The sequence below is a fragment of the Gymnoscopelus braueri genome (genome assembly GCF_963280865.1).
Source record: "Gymnoscopelus braueri genome assembly, chromosome: 23".
Lineage (NCBI taxonomy): Eukaryota > Metazoa > Chordata > Actinopteri > Myctophiformes > Myctophidae > Gymnoscopelus > Gymnoscopelus braueri.
Window position 1 is genome coordinate 10,505,405 of NC_137625.1, and position 21,713 is coordinate 10,527,117.

At 42.3% G+C, this 21,713-nt stretch overlaps 1 protein-coding gene across 1 annotated transcript in view; it reads left to right on the plus strand.

The window, feature by feature from the left end:
* The first annotated feature begins 7,167 nt into the window (after positions 1 to 7,167).
* Positions 7,168 to 21,713, plus strand: part of ntf3 (neurotrophin 3) — a 41,345-nt gene continuing 26,799 nt past the window's right edge. Inside the window, exon 1 of the mRNA XM_080420791.1 lies at positions 7,168 to 7,307. Coding sequence (XP_080276917.1) covers positions 7,290 to 7,307 — 18 coding nt within the window. The 5' untranslated portion in view covers positions 7,168 to 7,289. The remainder of the gene's footprint in view (positions 7,308 to 21,713) is intronic.

Sequence of the window (21,713 nt, forward strand, 5' to 3'; positions counted from 1 at the left end):
GATGACTAATGCTGAGTCATGAAGGGAACTACACACACTGTTCCTTTCACACACACAATGGGTCATTTTACATTACTAGTGCAGTGTCTGTTCGTGGTGTGGCCGTCATCCGGAACACGCGCCCATTCGTAGTGGGCTGGTTCTGGAGAACCGCTCATCCACACACTCAAAACCACACTTCCTTTGGTCCTCAGCAATACTATGCTAAGAGTGAAGTTGATTAGATAAACAGTTCTCAATATATGAAGGCCAGACAGACAGACAGACAGACAGACAGACAGACAGACAGACAGACAGAGATTCATGGAATTTATAGATAGATAAAATGAGTTGGACAAATCATGATTAAAAGGGGAATTGGTTCATCTGACTGGTTAGGTGTGGTATAATAAACATATAGCCTATAGCTATGACATTTTAGGGCTCTATATCACTCCAAAAAAAAAAAACGTCAGGCTTGTAGGTCAAGGTGAAATCAACCTCAAAATAAGGTGAACTTCGATTTCCGTGGAGGCTTAACTATGGAGCACTAAATAGAGCAAGGTCCAAGGGGAAAAGTCCACCTTAAAAGGATGACATGCCGAGCAGCATGAAGATGAGATTTTTGGCCGATATCCGATAATATACAGGGTCAAATCGTCCGATACGATATATTACATTATTATATATTATATTTATATTGAGCTCATTGCAGATTTATTTTTATTTTTCATTTTCAAAGACATTAACGGTCAGATTATTATTGCATCAATATCGGTGAAATATCGGTCAATATTCACATCGGTCAATATCGGTCAATATCGGTCAATATCGGTGAAAAAATATCTGGATTATTTTTACATCAGTTCGATACCGATATTGCATTTTTAATGAAATATCGGCCGATATCGATATGCTACTGATGATATCGTGCATCACTACTATGCATTACTATATGGATGTTTACAATCAAAATCTGGTTTTCAGACCAGCACTCCCTGAGAACTGGTGTGACATACAGTACAGTAGTACACACAACTCAGGTGCGATGGGATTGCCAAACTAACAGGAAGTAAATCGTTTGCGCACATGAAACAGTGCATTCGCGACACACAATGTGTTGCTGTGAGCATTTCCTCTATGAGAGAGAAGTGAAACAACTTTTATGGGGCTGCTTAATTGTTCACAGAGTGCCTGCGTGTGGTCACAAGCTCACTGTAGATCGGCTATTTTCGGAGAGTTGGTGTAGAGGGAAAAAGAGCAGACCAAGTATCTGTACTTGGTCTGCTCTTTTTCCCTCTACACCAACTCTCCGAAAATAGCCGATGACAAGTCTATGAAGCTATCTATTCAATCTATGAAAAAGTTTAATCTGCAACACAGTTTTATACAATATGTAGTAGGGGGTCCCTGCTTCATCTCTCTCAGCTAAGGGGTCCTTCGCCTGAAAAAGGTTGAAGACCCCTGCTCTTAACTTCATTGATACGCACATTAGAAGCGACCCAAGTATACACAATGGCAACGCAATAACATCATTTAACAGGTTGACGTTTTTCTATTCATTGACGTTTATCTATTCATCCTGTCTTCTCAAAACGTCAGGCTGGTTGCACAGAAGCACCCACTTTATTCTATAATATAATATTACAGTAGGTTACTATACATACATTACAATTAATCTATAACTTAGAAATTCCAAATATATTAAACAAATGGGCTAAGAACAAATAAAAAACATAGCTGAAGATGGGATTGGAATCGGTGTAGGGTCCACCTCTGGAGACATTCTCGCAGGGGTGTGGACATTTCGGCATGATTCTAGGGTGCGTCATATGGGTATATTAATGAAGGCATATTGGCAGAATAAATAGATCAATAGTTCCTGGACTTTTTTTTTAGGTGTGAACAATACTTGACATGAACATGTATTGATCAGATTTTTTAACCTGAACTGCAACTTTAAATCTTGCAACATCAAAGGTGGTTTAATGATATTTTGTGAGATTCCTATGCCAATATCAGAAACGGCAAAGGACAGGTAGAGCTGCGCAAAGACAAACAAATTTGAAGAAAGGATTGATATAAACGTTGCATAATTTTTTTAATTAAATTGTTATTATTTGGGATATGTCTATATCTTCTTGTCATGTTTGCTAACCATTTCATAAAAAGCAATGACTAGGGCTCTATCTTGCCTTACCCCTTGTGCCTAAATGTTTAAAGGCATTTTTTTACTATTTTGAAAAACATTTAAAAATAGTTAAAATAACCGATCTACAAGCTCACATGTCTTAATTCATGATCTAAGCCCTAGAGAAGGAAAACTGCACATGAGAAATTTCAACATGACTGTCAGACACTTTTTCAGCAGCATAGTGCATCTCAATGACCAGATTCCCCTTTTCATCAACTGGAAGGCATTTGACTTCCTTTATGTGGGTCAGAGATTATGCATGTACTTTGAAACTCCTATTTTTGCTTCTTTATAGGTACAAGTTGGGACATAATCGCCCGTAAATAGAATATATTTCAACGTCCCGGGAGCTTGATGACAATTGGTCCTCCAGTGTCCAAAGTACATTGGTATCACTCGGAGAATAAATAAGTTCACTTTTTGGTAATGTCAGGCTTCTGTAGGACACTGAATATGACCAAAATACTCATGAATATGATGATTATATTAAAACAAAATAGATTTTTGGGGATTCCGGAAATGTTTGTCTTTTGTCTACAGCTGTGGTAATAATGGTCCATCAACAAACCCATCTGCCAGAACAATTACCTCCCGGCTTATGAAGCTGGGGCTGTTGCGTTTTGACCAGTGCAAAACATTCACTGCCATTACCAGCTGTGCTATCAAGGTAAGTAGAGGCATGAATTCTTGTTGAGAGATGAGACCAGATGTGCAGCTAATAGGCCTTTACAGTGTTTGTTTTGTTGTTGTGCCAACCGAACACACACACACACACACACACACACACACACACACACACACACACACACACACACACACACACACACACACACACACACACACACACACACACACACACACACACACACACACACACACACACACACACACACACACACAGTGTGATATCCCTGACTGTTAAATCACAGTCAGGGATAATATAATAATACACAATAATCATAATAGCCTAATAATCATAATAATAATATCTTCAGACTAATCTGACTGTTTTGGTATGGTATTTGGTTTGGATAGGTTTTCTTTTGACATGGCAATCATTGACATGACAATGGGGAGCTTGATGACAATTGGTCCTCCAGTCCAAAATACATTGGTATCACTCGGAAAACAAAGTACAAGTTGACTCTTTGGTCATGTCAGGTTTCTGTAGGACACTGAATATGACCCAAATTGTCATGAATATTATATTAAAACATTTTGGTGATTCCGGAAATGTTTGTCTTTTGTCTACTGCTCTGGTAATAATGGTCCATCAACAAACCCATCTGCCAGAACAATTAGCTCCCAGCTTATGAAGCTGCCGGGGCTGTTGCGTTTTGGCCAGTGCGAAACATTCACTGCCATTACCAGCTGTGCTATCAAGGTAAGTATAGGTATCAATTCATGTTGTCCCTTAAGGTTATTAAGGTTATTTTATTTAAATTACAGTACCCATTCTATCTAACATGGATATAGCTTAGTTAGTGCAGCATTGGATCAAAACAAATCAAAACAAATAAAGCTTATCAGTGGTGAGTCACAAAATAACCATGTAAACAAATTAAGTGCAGTAACAAAACAAAACCAACTCTACTTGAAAGAGGTAGCTTGACTAGCTTCACAAGTTCACATTCAGTCAAAGAAATAAAAATTTACAAAGACTGTTACGGCCCTTCAAAATTGGCCCGAATACCAAAGGGCCACACCATAAGACAAAGTCAGATCAAAAGCATGCGTACGTGCGTCTGTGTGCGTGCACAATTAACTTTTATTTTAAAGTCAAAAGCACACATCAAGTGTCTTTCTTTCTTGGCAGACAACAAAATACTTAGCAGCTGACAAGAACAAGACCTAACTAAATATCCTAAACAACAAAATAGATGGGCTGGTCAGAATCAAAAGTAGGAAATACGCCAACCAGCCCATCAGAACTGAAATAAGGAAAGTTAAAGCTATTAAGGGTTCAGGTAACTCATATGCTCTGCTAGGGGTGCTGGGGTCATACTGAGACCTGGCAATAGAGACACACGGGGACTACAAATTTCACGCCCACTTTTGAGACAGCGCCGCTACTCGAGGTCCGTTAGAACGATGAACAGCAGCTGCCAATGCATTCCCTATGAGAGGATATGAAAGTTAGCCTACTTTTAACATTATCCTGCATTAACTGAAGACGATATTGATTTAAATAAAAATATGTTTCCAAATGTATGGAGTGTCTTTGTCAACATATCTTCTTGTTTTCTTAATAGTTGATGTGTTTCACATTTAATTTGCCACTTTAACGAGTTACCCATAATGCTAACACAGCAGAGGGTAGACAGCAGACGGGCATTTCAGTGACATCACTGTCTTTACGAGCGCCGAGCGCCGACCAGTGGCGTACCCACTGTAGAGGCAGGAGAGGCGGTCGCCTGCCCAACTAAGATCTCGCCTCCCCTAAAAAAAAAAAAACAGAAAATGTGTCATTGCGTGCTTAATGTCCTCAAAGTCACGCATCCAACAAGCTTTGAACTGAGCAGATTGGACCTTCTGTTCCAGAGATAATGACCAAAACCTATTGAAAACGGCCACTTTCGCCAGTTTTCTGGGTATTGAAAACCTCAAGGGATGCGTCCGTGACGTATATACCATGCGATCACTTAAACTCTAGATCTCCGATGCTAGCGATTTTGACATACTGATGGAGTATATTATAGTATATTGTGGGTAATATATAGAGATGAAAGATATGGGACATTAAAAAGGACAAATTAAACAAATGACACAGATTATTAGAACACAAAAAAAATCGCTACAGCCTCAGTAGTTAACCAGTGAAATGACGGTATTTTACAATGCCTCTCATAGAGATTGCATTGAGAGCTGCAGTTCATCGTTCTAACGGACCCCGAGTGTCAAAAGTGGGCGTGGATTTGTAGGCCTTCCGCTTCCGGCCGTGTGTCTCTATGGCTCCTCTTTATAGCCTGGGCCCTAACCATGAATGAGACACAGCTGAGACAGGGAGGGGCAACCAGCAATCTCAGGTGATTGACAGGTGAGTGTCTAGCCATAAACCTATACCAGCCATAGACATACGGTAGCAGCAGCAAGGCAGTGTAGACACTAAAGAGAACAAATAAACATTAATGAACAAATTAGTAAGCTCTAGGCTGAGATGTGCATATGTGCAAGCATATAACAAAGACTAAAGATTTTGTGAGATAAATAAGCAACCAGGTCTATGAAAACTTGTCCAAAAGAAGCAAGACATACATGATGTTGTGTATTTTTTTAAATGTATAATAATAATAATCCCGATCCCCGATCTTTTTCTCCCGATCCCGATCTTTTGAATATCACGTGATCGGGCCCCGAACCCCATCAGTGATCGGATCGGGACAACCCTACTAATAGCCCTTTGCAGTGTTTGTTTTGTTGTTGTTCAACCCATCACACACACGCACGCACGCACGCACACACGTGTGTGCACACACACACACACACACACACACACACACACACACACACACACACACACACACACACACACACACACACACACACACACACGTGTCAGACACGCACAGGGGAGTGTGACAGTGTGGAGTGATATCCCTGTTAAATCACAGTCAGGGATAATATAATAATAATAATAATAATAATAATAATAATATTAATGCACAATAATAATGACAATAATCAGCATAATAATCACAATAATCAGAATAATAGCCTAATAATCAGAATAATAGCCTAATAATCAGAATAATAATTAAATTGCTCTATATTCTGATTCTCATTGCTATAGAGTGTTTGTTCAGTAACAGGAGTCTCCTTGTCTCTCCAGCTCTTTATAAAACAGAAAATGCATTTTCGTTTCAGTTTCAGTTTCATTTCCAATTTTATCCAATCAGGATAGAGAACTCAATCAGGATATAGATTAAACAAGTGAAATTGGAAGTGATGACACTAAGAAATGAGCAGGCAAAATTGGAACTGGAACACTATAAAAATGAAGCTTAAAAATGGGTACTTTCTCCTGATTGGCTGAGATTTTGACACCTACCAGAAAATGTATTTTCTGTTTATTAAAGAGCTGGAGAGACGACTCCTGTTACTGTTACCAAAAATATCACTTACCCTACCTTTAATCAGACTAATCTGACTAATGTTTTGGTATGGTATTTGTTTTGGATTTTTTTCTATTGACATGGCAATCATCGGGATATCAAAGGGCCCTATAAGTTTGTTCAGGCAGACTGAGATGCCAGTAGCTTACCTGCTGACATGTTAGCCTGCCTGTCATATGACATGAACAATGTAAAGGTTATATTTGCCCATGTGACGCTTAACATTTACACAAAGACTGCTCGGTGTCCTAATTTATGCGATAGTGAGTGACAGCATGCATGCAGGTCTTTAGACAAACATACGCTAAGAGCCATCTGTCCCGCCGTGGAATACAAGAACGCTCGCCCCAAAACACGCTCACCCCGGATCAAATCCGGCGACCTCGGAACGGTCTCCACCGGTTATTCCTCAACTTAACCTCAGTAAAACTATGCCCAACCCTACATTTATTTCCTACCTCAGTAACACGAATACAAGAATCTTCACTATGGATTGAGTACAAAGGACCCCAATGGAAACAAGCCAATGGCTTTCTTGGGTTTTTTAATTCCTATTAGCTGACCTTGTATTGAACTGTACTTTCTTGTGTTTTTTCTGCAAACTTCTAATAAAGTATTCAATCAATCAATCAATCAATCAACCAATCAAAAAACCGCTGGCGCTGGGGGCAAGCGGTCCGCGAAAAGATATGGGGGCGAGCGTGTTTTGGGGCGAGTTTTCCGGTTACCCGGCCGTGGTGTAGCCTACCAGAAAAAGAGAGAGAGAGAGAGAGAGAGAGAGAGAGAGAGAGAGAGAGAGAGAGAGAGAGAGAGAGAGAGAGAGAGAGAGTTGCGCTTATCCCACTCTATCCACGCTAGTCATAACTAGAGTGGTAAGCAGCGCAGGCGGCAGCAGCTCAGTGCGCCCCGTTGCATTGAGAAAAGTGGGAAGTTTCGCCAAAAGGATTCTGTCTTCAAATCATCACCTTCATGTCGACTCTGTTGGATACTAACCTGCCGATGCTATGGTTACCCTTATTACGGTAGGGACGCGTTTATTCTTTATTCTCACTGGGCTTCTTCTAGTTGATTTAAACGCTGCAAGATAGTCAAATGTAGGCTCTATACTGCACGGGCTGGGGTTAAGAAGAGTGACAGCAGATGTTCCTAAATGTTCCCCATAAAGACGGAGAAAAAACATCTATATTAGTAAAAGTTGTGTTTTTATGTGTATTATTATTTAACCAACTTGTGTGTTAGGTCACATTATTCGTTGAAGTCATTGACTTGGACACAATCGCAAAAAAAGTTTTGATCCTGATAAAACAAAACACTTTACCTCTGAATCAGGCACTATTAAGATCTTCGGGGCGAACACAATGATATTAAAACGAGTCATTTTTATGGCAGATGATAATTCATGACCAGTTTGTTTATTCTGCTTTTAGTTTGTGGTTTTTGTTGGTAAAAAACAAAAAAAGAACCACGTAAGGAAGAGGAATGTGAAATGCAATGCGTCGTGCGCTGCCCCAAGGCACAGAGAAACCAGTACGGGCATATATTCACTCCTTATACCTCCTCTCCTTGTCTGTGTGCGCAGGTAGACAATAGACTGGGTTGGTCCTCTGCCACTGACTGCACACACACACACACACACACACACACACACACACACACACACACACACACACACACACACACACACACACACACACACATGGATTATAAAATATAACCTTTTCCAAAGACACTTGGAAAGTTGTTATTCTCCAGCAAACGGAATTTGAACTTTAGGTATTATGGCAAAGCAAAACTGTGTCTAGCCTGCTCTTTGCCTTTGGATTACCACACACTAATTGTTCTTTAGCGTGCTGTTATAGTGGGAGTGAAAGCCGATATGTCACAGTTAACTCCTGGCACAAAGGCGGACTATGCATTGAATTGCTTTCTCCCTCCTCTCTATATCCTCCTTGCACCCCTCGACCTGCGCGCTCGTGCGTGCGTGCGCGCCTGTGCATTTGTGCGTGCATGTGTGGCGGAGTGGCTCTCACACAGCCTCAGCCAGATGAATGAACTAAAACTCTACTATCTCCCCCAGACAACGGGAAATTGCCTTTAGTTTAGCCGTTAAGATGTTGGCTTTCCACGTGGGAGACGCGGGTTCGAATCCTGGGCGTTACGCGCTTGCATGCGTTATGGTGTGAACTTTTAGAACTCACACACTGATATGCACTGCGTGCACACATGTGTAGTACTGTGCATACTAGGATACTGCACACAAATGCACACAGCATGTGCGTTCTGACAAGCACATGGTACCCGGCTCTGTATACCTCAAAACTCCTGCAGTTCTCCAGCTAGTTATCATGACACCTGGCCGCTTAATTAGCCTAGTGGTTCTCAAGGTTGGGTCCAGAGGGAACCCTTACAGGTCTGTTATCTGGGTACATATGGTAACAGGATATGGGCACTAGGCACATCTGGGCACCTCGTTGTAAAATTTGCTATTTTGTACAAAATGTAAAAAAAAAAAGAAAGAAAAAAAAAAACATCAGAAAAATTGTCATGTAATGTAAAGTATACATGATTAGAAAATGCTTTTTAAACATTCGACAATTAAGGTCTAATATTTCTACAATTGCTACAAAACCTGTACACCCAGTCATTTTGGGGCATGAACAAGAAGTTGAAGGTAATGATGTACGGTGCAAGTTCAATTCATGTATACTTAACAATACGTAAGACCATTTTTCTAATATTTTATTTTTTACGATTTTGGCCAAAATAGCCAATTTTACAACTAGGTGCCCAGATGTCATTAGTGCCCACCTATGCTGTATCCATTATCTGTAGCCAAACTCTCAGAGTTATGAGGGTCCTTGAAATTAAAAAAGTTTGAGAACCACTGGCCTATAATAAAGATGGAACCAGAATGTAATGTTATAGCAGATAAACTGACCGCCACGTGACAATTTATGTCCCTGTTACTGTATGTGTCTAAATATTGCACAGGCTGCTGTGTGTGTGGACTGTGGAGTGGAGTGCTGAGTGCAGTTACTGTGAGCCTGCCGGTAACGGACCACCAGTGGTGGTCTGTTGTGTCAGTGTGTGTGTGTGTGTGTGTGTGTGTGTGTGTGTGTGTGTGTGTGTGTGTGTGTGTGTGTGTGTGTGTGTGCTGTGTGCGTGCGCGCATTGACCGCTGCAGCAGCTGTTGCAATGGTGGATCTAACGCAGAGTCCCTCGTGATGTGCTGGGCTGCTGGGCAGGCAAGTAGGCAGGAGGTAGGACAAAGAATTAGGACGCAGGCAGGCAAGGAGACATGAGTGAGGCAGCCGTTGCACGTTGCACATCTGTAGACCATCATGCATCCGACTATGTGCATCCTGTCTACACACTGTACAATCCTGAGTGTTCATTTAATTCTGAATTTAATTCAGTGGACAATTGAATTCTGTCAACAGAATCTAACCAATTGGACCCATAATAGTCCATGTGTTTACTTTTGTACACTTCGAGTTACAAATGGATCGTTTAACACTGTGTATGCACACAGACACAGTGCAAATCCTGAATGTTAATGTGTCTCTGATGGTGTCCTTTACAGACCCAGATGGGCCCGTGTTTATGTTACGTTTAAATCCTCAGAGTTCGGGACAACCTGGCCTCACACACATAGCTAAAATAACAGCCAGGATTTTGCATGTTGGGCAACTCAAGGTCAGCAGTAATAGCTCAGTTTTTTACTGCGCCAATCTGTTTTGTTTGGTTTAGTTTTGATTGACAACTTAGGAAGGAAGAAGATAAAGGCAAACAGAGATCATGTGAAGGACAGAAATAGATTTGGTTAGAAGAATGTAGCAAATGGGTTGTGGCAGGGCTCCCCTCATGGTTAAGTGGATGGTTAACGTTATGCTCTTGTGAAACTTGTGTCAGAAAGTGTTGGACTCAGTCCCTTTGTGTGTATTTCACTGCATAGCCACTTCTTTCCAAATTTGTATGTATTGCCCCCTGCTCTTTTCCTCTATATTTTGCACACACCCTCCCATTTTTCACTGGAATAACCTTACTCTCTGCTTATCTATTGTGCTGCTCTTTTACACTTTTTCATTGTCTTTTTTTTTTACTAATTCATTAAACCTTATAGCTGACACTGTACTCGGATCTGCCTGAACTTCATTTTCATCTGTAGTTTGGACACCTCTGATCATAACAGCTTTGCTAAGTTAGACCAATGACCATGTCCAGAAGGCTTAACAGTGAACATGGTGTTCTAGAACCATAATCATCATGAACATTTCACCGCGATTAGTGTGCAAACATATTAATCTACTTGAGTGTCATTCAATTTGACATTTATATTTTAAATTTAGCAAATGCAAGTAGATTTTCTCCACTGACGTCAAACAGCTACTTTAGTGTAGTGACAGTCTATTATATCAATGGAAAAAAGTTGGCCTGCATCCACAGAACAAAAGTTGGTCTCTCTGGTGGTGGTGCTTGCAGCACTATTATGTTAACTGCACTGTTAATTGAACTCTGAGGGTGTGAAAATGGTTGACACTGATGGACAATGTGGCCCTACAAGTGCAGCTGCATCCAAATGCCCGTTGACAACAATATGTCAAAACTTTGTCAAACTACTGTCAAACCTCAAAGCCGTTGTCTAAACATGATTTCCTCTACATTTGGTCATTTAACGCAACTCATTGAGCGAGGAGTGGTGTGGCAATAGGGTCTGAAGTTAAGAATACATGTGTTGTAAAAACAGAAATGGCCCAAGAAGCAAGTTCTTTATTTTAGTGAGGTTTCGTGTTTTTAAGACGTTCTTAAGAGTCTTGTAAGTGAAGTCAAGTACACCTGGAGTGGCCTTTCAAAATGCTTTCGTCAACAGGAGTGTGTCAACGACTATATTGTCACTTTAGTCTGACAAGGGTGTTTTCAATGAGCCTAGTAGGGAGGGAGAGAGAAAGTGCTCTGTCGCAAATAGATAAATAGCATCTTTGGTCATTTGGTATGGCAATATTAAAGACATATTGCACAGTAAAGTCTCACGTTTTGCAGTCAGCAGCAGATCTAACCAGCAGTACTTGATACTACTTTCTCCTTCTTAGTTCAAACTATCACACTTATGCTTTGTGGTTGGTTACAGATTCCCTCATAGTAAAGTCCCAAGTGTTAATTTAACTCTGAGAGTGTAAGACAGGGCAGCCCTGCATAGATGGAGGTGGTTTACACATTTTAGCAGAGTGTTTACAAAGAGCACATTCTTATGGTTTGTTAGATAGAAACCATACCATAAGTATTTACATTAAGAATGGTGGGTTTTAGCCTGTACGCACACACAAACACACACACACACACACAAACAAACACTAAAGGTCTTTTCAGATGGGAGGCGGCCAACGCGCCTATGTAATTCATTTTCAATGAGAGGCGGGCGATTATTTGGGACGCGCAGAGAAGTTGAGGGGCGGTGAGGCGAAATTTTCACGATCCAGCAAGAGCTGCATTGTGGTGAGCTTTTGTTTTCCCCGCACCGCGCAGGAGGACAAAACAACAATGATCGCGGCGCGATCACCGCTGATCCGAGCAGTAACGCCTGCGTGGACCGCTTCCCGTCTGTTACGACCTTAACACAGAGATGAAGACACATACACACAGGGTACTCAAAAGCCACACATATACAGAGAGATATTGATATTGACTTCCTAGTAACAGTCATATGACAGTTCTCTCTCTCTCTCTCTCTCTCTCTCTCTCTCTCTCTCTCTCTCTCTCTCTCTCTCTCTCTCTCTCTCTCTCTCTCTCTCTCTCTCTCTCTCTCTCTCTCTCTCTCTCTCTCTCTCTCTCTCTCTCTCTCTCTCTCTCTCTCTCTCTCTCTCTCTCTCTCTCTCTCTCACAACATACACTCTCATACGCATACATCCCAAGCAATTCTTTGTATGCCTGTCCCCCTTCTCTCTATATATATATATATATATATCTGTCTGGGGCCATGAAATAGAAGTGCACTCAGTGCTTCGCTGATAGCAGAACTATCTGGCGTACCATCATAACAGCACTGATCAACTGATATACAGTAGGTCTGTTTCCCGTAATAAAATGAAGGTAAACTGTTGTTTTGGATTGAACTCAGTGCTTTCCTGTGTGGGGCCCTGTCCTTGAAGCTGTCCCCAGAGGGCCCTACAGTATGGCACACTGTTAACGCATTCAATCCGGGAACGCATCTGTGTCATTTCAGATTTTTTTGGCTATTCAAAAATAGCGGATATACAAGCTCATAGTGCGGCACCGAGTGCCGTGCTATGAGCTTGTAGATCTGCATTTTTTTGAAAAATCGTATGTTGCAATCGTATGTTTTAAAGCGAACATTTGTAACTCAAATCTTTGCTTCTGGGGGTCCCTGGAACAAAACATTTTGAGATGGGGGTCCGCAGCCAAATACATATTTAAAAATGTTTTCTAAATCCTAACTATGTATGTTGTATGTTATACTAGTATGTTGCTATATCAGCGGTGCTCCAACTCTTCCATGTCAAGGACCCCCAAAATGATATTTTTGACTTATTTCTTACTTCACAGTTGTACACTGTCTGTAGTATCACTGCAGTCGTCTATGACATATGACTCCAAATTTGGGCAAGATTTCAGCCCGATCAGAGCACAATTGAATTCCACCGTAAAATGTAAGCTCAATATTTCAAAGTACACAACATACTTACTGTATGTGAGAAAGATATTAGTGAAGGCACCAAAGAAATATGGCAAGATTATCTCTGGACACACAGCCACACTGTAAAAAATGTGGTAAGGGGAAGTCTGTTAAATATGTCAAGACAAGGGCACAGAGAAGTTAACAAGCCAGGAACCCACCCCATGACCAATCCATGCCATTGAATGCTGTGCATTTTAAGCCCACTTAAGTGGTTCTCAGTATGACCCACATTAACTCCATAGACGGTTCCTTCATTGATCTATTATTCCATAGGGAATTCATGGCTCATAGACCTGGGAGTGTCCGCCTCCGTGGTTATCCCCCCCCCCCTCCTCATTGAACACGGGCCTATAGGTTACCTCAGTATGGAGCGATGTGTCAACCTTGTGGCCGACTTTGATATTTGAGAAAACAGATGTGTTCAGCTGGCCTGAGGCTGAAACTCTGTTCTGTAAGACTATACAGTGTACAAGTTTGAAACACACACACACACACACACACACACACACACACACACACACACACACACACACACACACACACACACACACACACACACACACACACACACACACACACACACACATTTAGTATACACAAAAAGATAGAGCGGAATAAAATGAAAGAGACAGAGAGAAGGCTAGTGTCAAAGGTGAGTTAAGCCTGAATTATACTTAGTCGCGTGTCAATGTCAGGCACCGAAAACAGAAGATCTACGAGCTCACAATGTGTCGGGTGCATGTGCGCATTATTACGTGCGTGCGCGTGTGCCGTGTGTGTGTGTGTGTGTGTGTGTGTGTGTGTGTGTGTGTGTGTGTGTGTGTGTACACCCTCCAATTGGGATCAACAAAGTCTCATCTTGACCCATTAAGACTACGAAGGCCTTCTAAATCAGTAGTTCTCACACTTTCAAGATTTTTCAAAAATGTCCAAACATAGCAGATGTACAAGCACGCAGCGCGGCACGAATGACACGCTGTGAGCTTGTAGATCTGCTATTTTTGAATAGCCAACGCTAAGACATAAAATGACATGAAACCCATGAAATGTTTTCATGGGTTAACTGTTTTCATGGGTTAAATATCTCTTATCTTACATAGCACCTTCCCTGAATCCTGCACCAATGTAACTGTACTTTCTTAATGACACCTACCTAATTTACTAAGTGGCACTGTATTTGTTGCCTTTGCAAGCGTGCCTGAGATAGCTGACTGCATGACCTCGCATCTTGGCCTGAATTCTTTTGAGTCTCAATCCATGTTAAAAAAAGAGCCCATCATTTAATAAAATATGATATAGTCTCTGGACACTGTGCTCAAATCCCTAAATCAGGCTGCTCTGGAAGCTTGACTCTTTTCCCTCCTGGCTCCCAAGCTGTGGAATGACCTCCCTCCTCAGTCAGGACTGCAGACTCACTCCCCATTTTTCGCTGCAGTCCGAAGACTCACCTCTTCAGACTTCACCTCACCCCCTATCACTTATAGTTGCCAATTTTTAATAAAAGCTAATTATACTATACAGATTTTTGCTTGTCTACAAACAGTAAGAATGTTATTTCAATAGCATGCTGTTTAGACAGATGCTAGGTTTAATGTTTACTTACATGTAGTGTCCTAGTTACTTTGCAGCACTAAAATACTTGCATTCTATTTACTTAACCATTTACCCTGTAGATTTTTGACTAGGGTTCATGCTGCACTTTGTAAGTCGCTCTGGATGAAAGCGTCTGCTAAATGCCTAAATTGTAAGCTGTCATGCTGGGAGAGACATATGCATATGTCTTGCCAGGAATCAACTCAGTGCTGCAGGATGGGTTGTCTGCATGTGGATTTGTCATGAAATCCCATGGTAATCTCTGGCATTAGTGTGTTTTCTTCACGGGTAATGTGTCCAGGCTTTGACAGGACATGCTGGTCAGATGGCCTGGGGGGTGGTAGGGCTGCTAAGTGGGACAATGAGTTGATACCGTATCTCACATAGCGGGTTGGGGTCCTCTGCTTGGGAGTGACGAGTATTTTTCAAGTAGGGAATATTTGTAACCACTGGGATTCATACAGATAATAATTAATCAACTCTAATACTCCACATCATGCTGCGTTCACACTAGCGGTGGCAAAGCAACAGGCTACAAACCGTTTCCAATGCAGCCAGTGACATCAAGCTACAAACTGACATCAAGCTACACACTTGTTGCTGCGTGCCCTGCTGACGCGCTACAAAAAGAAGTTGAGCTGGCTTCAACTTTTTTCAGTGCTCCAATGACGCAGAGAAACGTCAATCAATCACATGTTTTTGTTTAACCGTTTTCACTCCCCTTCTCTCTCCCCACAATTCCTGTTTCATTCTGTAAAATGAAGAAAAACTACCATTAACCAGTTCCCTGTGCTATTTATAGCTTTTGTCGCCGCTGGTGTGAGCGGTTGCGGTTATGTGGCTGGCAGCTCAAGATGAGTTCTGACAATTTTATTGTTACTGTGCTGCGATATTCATCCTCATATTCACTGTTGATAGACAGATGTATATGTTACAGTATGATTGGAAAACCAGTCAGATTGAAAAAGGAGTGCTCGTTTTCTTTCTTCACAGAGCCCTCCCGTCAAAAAAAGAAAAACAAAGTACAAAAAAAAAATACAAAATATTAATCGTCTGTTAAATCTGGCGAGCGACGGAGAGTAAAACGGCGCTTAGCTTTAGCGGCTAAAGCTAAGCGGCTAACCATAGTGTTCCTAGGATGAGCGTGTTGAGGTGTTGACGTCTCGAGGTACCAAGACTAGGGTGTTAGACAGACTAGACGATTCTGTCCCTATCGGTACGTACAGTAACCCGGACAGTGCTGAGTCGAATGAAGGGTACTTTGCAACGCTCGGCATGGTGACTCGCTCGCTTTAGCTCGCTCGGCGGTGCCTCTCGTGGCTCAAGTCCCCTTCATTCGGCGTGCCTCCGTCGGTGTCCGAAGACAAGCACTCCTGCACCCCGCTCATCCTAGGGAAACACCGCGGCTCCTGGTAGGCCCTGGCCCCAGGAGCCGAGAGGAGTACAGTCTGTGACATCACTGTGTGATATCACAGCGATGTCAGAGCGTGACATCATCAGTGACACTAGATTTATATGATATAAACAGAATAGTCATAATAATCAGTTAGTCTCCATAATAGAGCACCGAAGTCCTGACGTCACTCGTTCATCCCCAGGTTTGCGGAAGTAATTTCTCTATGGAGAATAACATTGGGTCATCTTAGAATCGTCTCATATAAGAATTGTGGTCCAAAAATAAACACCGCATGTCGGCGTTATTGTCAGGGAGGAGGTTCTGTATAGTTTATGATAGTCAGTCACTTATATTTGATACAGTCTGTTTCTGGCGAAAATGTAACTAATTTGGCGGAAGTAACATTAGCGTTTTCTCACCGTCAGTTGATGCTTCATATCCATTTGGGGCGGCTGTGGCTCAGGAGGTAGAGCAGGTCGTCCAATGATCCGTGGGTCGGCGGTTCGAATCCCGGCTCCTCCTGACTACATGTCGAAGTGTCCCTGGGCAAGACACTGAACCCTACATTGCCTCCAATGATTCGGTCGGCGCTCGCTTGCCACCATTGGTGTGTGAATGTGGGAAAAAGTGGGGACGCTGGCGTCGACTGTTCGCCGCTCCACCTCCCAATGTCCCCCACCTGTATGAATGAATGAACCATTGTAAAGCGCTTTGAGCACTTGGAAAAGCGCTATAAAAAATGCTATTCATTATTATTATTATTATTATAAGAGTCAACCCGCCGTGGTCATTTGTTTATTTTTGGAACACAGTTCTTATTTGACGCGATATTAAATACGTCTATGGGATTCAGAACGGGGGTGGAAAACTGCGAACCAGGTAGACAAACAAAGGATGTGTAAATGACGTCAGACTTCGGCGGTCTATGGGGCATGTTACGTTAGTGATACCTACATCCACCTTCCACCAAACGTCTACCCAACAAGGTAATTGTCTCTAGCCTCGTAAACCCTCCCTCCGGAAATCTCTTTTCTATTTGATTCCAGGAGTGAGTCTGGCCTGAAGGCTTGTATGGGCGTTTCTAGCGCATTACCAAAAAACCGAGCCTATCAGCGTCGTCGCTCATCGTTCTGTGATTGAAAGCAAAAGTTGGCCAATCAGGTGGCGAGTTCGAGTGAGCCCGAATGGACCCGAGTGCAGCCTGAGTGCAGCCGACCAAACACGAACGGCAGCCATTGTTTCTGTGGGCAGTTTTCTCCGCTATTTTAGAACTTCAAAAAGCTCTCAAACTTCTTTTTTGAGGCACGGAATTTACTTATGAGATATCGTTTGGATAGAATTTAGTTGTTTAACTTCATATATGTGGTCAATTAATCATGACAGAACCTATTTAAAAATAGAAATTCAGAGAACCGGCAGGGGCGGGCAGTGATACGCATGTATCCGAATAAGGCAACCTATTTTGGGCATGGCCATCTGAAAAGTCCCGTTGCGTCACATTAGTCGCGGAGGTGGTAAAAATGCACTGCAATTGGCTGAAGGGGAAAAACGATCATTGGCTGAAGGGGTTGTAAGTCAACGGTATTACTCCCGCCCAACTCCAGCCCACAGCCACTATTGCAGAATGGGCGATCAGGCCAGACTCACTCCTGGAATCAAATAGAAATGAGATTTCCGGTGGGAGGGTTTACCAGGCTAAATTGTCTCCGCCAGGCCGAAGGTATGGTGGAGAGTATGTTTTACGCCCTGTCCGTCCGTCCGTGTGTGTGTGTGTGTGTGTCCGTCTGTCACCACCGCCCATAGGCTAAGCTTTGCAGGACGTGCTGCAACCCTCCGAGGAGCACATCTTCTAGTTCCAATATAAGATCTGTACATGTACAGTACATATACTGTACCTTCACTCGTCTCATTCAGAGACCCAGGGCAGATTTCTAGGGCCAGAAGCTCAGTATATTATTTTACCTTGGTTTGTTTCATGATTCTTTTAGCTGTAGGCTACCTCTCCTGTGTTTTTGTATGACATTTGCAGGATGTTGGTAGTAATGGAATTACCTTTGACTTAATGGAGATGGACACAGGTCATTTGCAGGCGGAATATTGACAGACATCAGTTCAACCCTATGGTTTCAGTCTGACAATTCAACCACCTATTTTATGCAGGGTTATGATCCATGCAAGAAGCACCATTGTTTGCACCTCCAACACACTCACATCATGTTGATTCCATTCTCCTACATGCGCATAAAGTATTAAGGCAGAGTGTGGGCCGCAAGGGTATTGCAAGTGGACCCCCAAATAATTGGCAACTATTAATTAACTAATTAACTAATTAACTTTAATATAAAAAAGAAATCACTGTATTTTTTTGGGCGGTGAAACCGCCCCTATATGTGAGGTTTGGACATCGACATTCGCTGCACTGTGATTGGCCACCATTGTAACCCCCCCACCTATTGTACCCCCCCAACCCTGCGCTGTGATTGGCCACCATTGTACCCCCCTAACCCTGCACCGTGATTGGCCACCATTGTACACTATGGTGGCCAATTCAGGACTATTCAGGACTGTGATTGGCTAGTGAACACATGACACATGTGCATAGCCCTATAAATAGGACTATGCACTTAAAAAAACACACTTATGTTTTTTTTTAAGTTAGGGGTGTACAATGGTTGGTCCACAATATTACTTTTCTTTAAGTGAACTTCCATCACTGTGATGACCACTGTGACCACACCGCCCACTTCACACTGGGTGTGATTTTTTGGGCGGTGAAACCGCCCCTATAAGTGAGATTTGGAAAAATGTACATTTTCCTGCGCTGTGATCTGGGCCCAGGAAGTTTGTAGAATTATCCTGCGCTGTGATTGGCCAATCACAGCCTATTCAGGACTGTGATTGGCCAGTGTCACATGACACATGTGCATAGCCCCTATATAAGCAACCATAACTTGAAAAAAACCAAAAATTTGTTTTTTTCAAGTTATGGTTTTGTCCATCATAAAGAGTGTTTCAATAAATGTATTTATCCTTTGTACATGATTGATCGACTCCATTCAGTATTGTGATTAGCTAGCAAGACACCGCCCACTTCACACAGGGTGTGATTTTTTCTTTAAAACCTTAAATAGGAACTTATACGACATTAGTTCCATTTATCCAAGTTGGAACATAATCAAATTGATTGATCATTAAAATGCTCTGAAAATGCACGGGCCCACCCATCTGACCACTTAATACGGCAGCGGTTAGATGGGTGGGCTGCAAGCCTGCAAACGCTTTTGAGAAGTGGGCCCTGATTCAGAGCTGGTTGACAACCACCGAACGAGGGTGTGACGTCACAGCTAAAAGAAATAGAATCAAGAAATGGAAGCAGCGAGAGACCGAGACAGGCAGAGAGTGAGACAGAGAGAGTTGCTTTGCCAGTGTAAGCAGACATTGAGGACTGCATTTGTTCCATACTTGGAATGCATTTCAGTGTGGTTTCAGTGCTCAAGTGACCTCCATTCACAGGGCTCTGGTAACACTGTTGTAATAATAATAATAATTTATTATTATTATTAAAGTTTACATAACTTTACATAAACTTTACCTCCATTGCTGATGGCGTCACATTGGATTAGCCCGGTCCGACAGGACACGATTTACTGGCTTTTACAGCTTGTATGTACGTCATCCAGCATAATGTGCAGACACTGTGTGTGTGTGTGTGTGTGTGTGTGTGTGTGTGTGTGTGTGTGTGTGTGTGTGTGTGTGTGTGTGTGTGCGTGCGTGCGTGCGTGCGTGCGTGCGTGCGTGCGTGCGTGTGAGACAGAGAGAGAAAGAGAGAGGAGTAACAAAATACTGGCACCTACTGGTTGACAAGCCTGAATCTCATAAGCCCAGTATCTCCCCTCCCAGGGTTTGCCTTTGGGTGAGCGATAGAAATTTTGTCCCTCATGCGAGAGACCCCGGTCCAAATCCCAGGTAGGTAGGACATAAAAGTTACGGACTGCAGCTTTAAAAAGAGATGTGAGAGTAGGTACTCTCACAGAAACATGCAGTAATCCTGGTCTCTATACTGCCTCCCCCTGGTCAACCGGGGCGCTTGATGAAGGGGAAAGGAACTGGTTGGAATAACGTGTTCCTTCCACGCGCTACGTCCAACTGGGGAAACTCCCCCCTGTCGGGTGATAAGAAGGCTTGTTAGCTCTCATGCATTGAAGGAGCCATGAGCTCGGCTCTGGGCTCTCCCTAGGCTGGCAGAGGGAGAGTAGCGCCCAGGATTACATAGAGAATTGGCACTGGGTGAAAAGAATGGGGTTGCAAAATCGTGGGATAAAAATGTAAGTCAATTCTTTTTTTTAAAGAGACGTGAAATAAGTAGTGTTCCTTGTGCATGGAATGTACAAGCACACACCACGCACATATGCACAGATGCAGTACGTGTAGATATACTTCTTCACTAATAGATTATAATCAACTCACAGTGCACACGCAAGCAGAGTGAGACTATTTTTTAAATGCTTCCCATACATTTTCTTCGGTACGCTGCTACCCTGCACAAAGGATCGTGGGATTGATGGCAGAGCGGAGCGGCAGAGGAGAGCCTCATAAAGGTGAGATTGTCTAGACTCTAAAGTTTATGCAAAGGAGAAGCAAGTTTCCCTGTGAGGTGGCCAATCAGATTGTTGAATCAATGTGACAGGGCAGCAGCCATGTAGTCAGTGACGCACGACACCACTTGAGCTTGACAGAAAGGAGACAAAACACACGTTATTTACAGATGGATAAAGTGCAGCTGAAGGTAATATCATAACATGGGCATGTTTCATTTAGGTATTTCTGTGTGCCAGCTGTGCAGGCGTTGTCCATGCTGGAATGAAACATACCCATAATTAACGTTACATGCACCTTCAGCTACTGTAGCTCCTGGTACCCATCTGTCAATCTTTCTGAACTGGTGCAGAAAAAATAAAACAATCATGGGGAAAGGTGTTGGTGCTTCTAAATAATAATGATTTAGTCCCCACTGCATTTACCCATTAGGAGCAGTGGTCGCTATTAATAAAGCACCAGGGGAGCAGTTAAGGGTTAAGTGTCTTGCTCAGGGACACTTCGCCACAAATAGTGGGTGAACCGCAGGAATTGGGGACCTTCTGATTCCCAGACGGGTTTTCTAGAGACATTAAACATTTATATGCAGCTTGCATTTTAGCAACACAGGTGATTTGTTCCACTTGCATGTATCTGCACCATTACAGAGCAGCAGCAGGCTGGTACACTATGCACTGTTACAGAGCAGGTAGACTCTTCTTGACCTTGCTGGTGAGTTATTTGATTTGATTGATTGATTGATTGATTGATCAATCGATCGACTGACTGACTGACTGACTGACTGACTGACTGATTGATTGATTGATTGATCGATTGATTGATACTCAATCGATTGATCGATCCATCCATTCATTCAATGATGATTTTATTTTTTTTAAATGCATAAATAGGACTAAAATATTTACATACTTCATTTTATGTTTTTCATAAATGAATGACCTATTATTTTATACTTGTAAAAGTGCCAAAAATAGCATTGTGACGTGTTATGAGTTATATGTTTTTTTATTCACCTAATGATATGCCCAAAATAGTGATGCCAGGTTAAAAGTGGTTAAGTCTGTCTGTTGTTATAAATATTAACACAGATTACGTATACTGTAATCTTTGTAATGTAACAAGAGCTTGTGACAAATTAATAACTACATT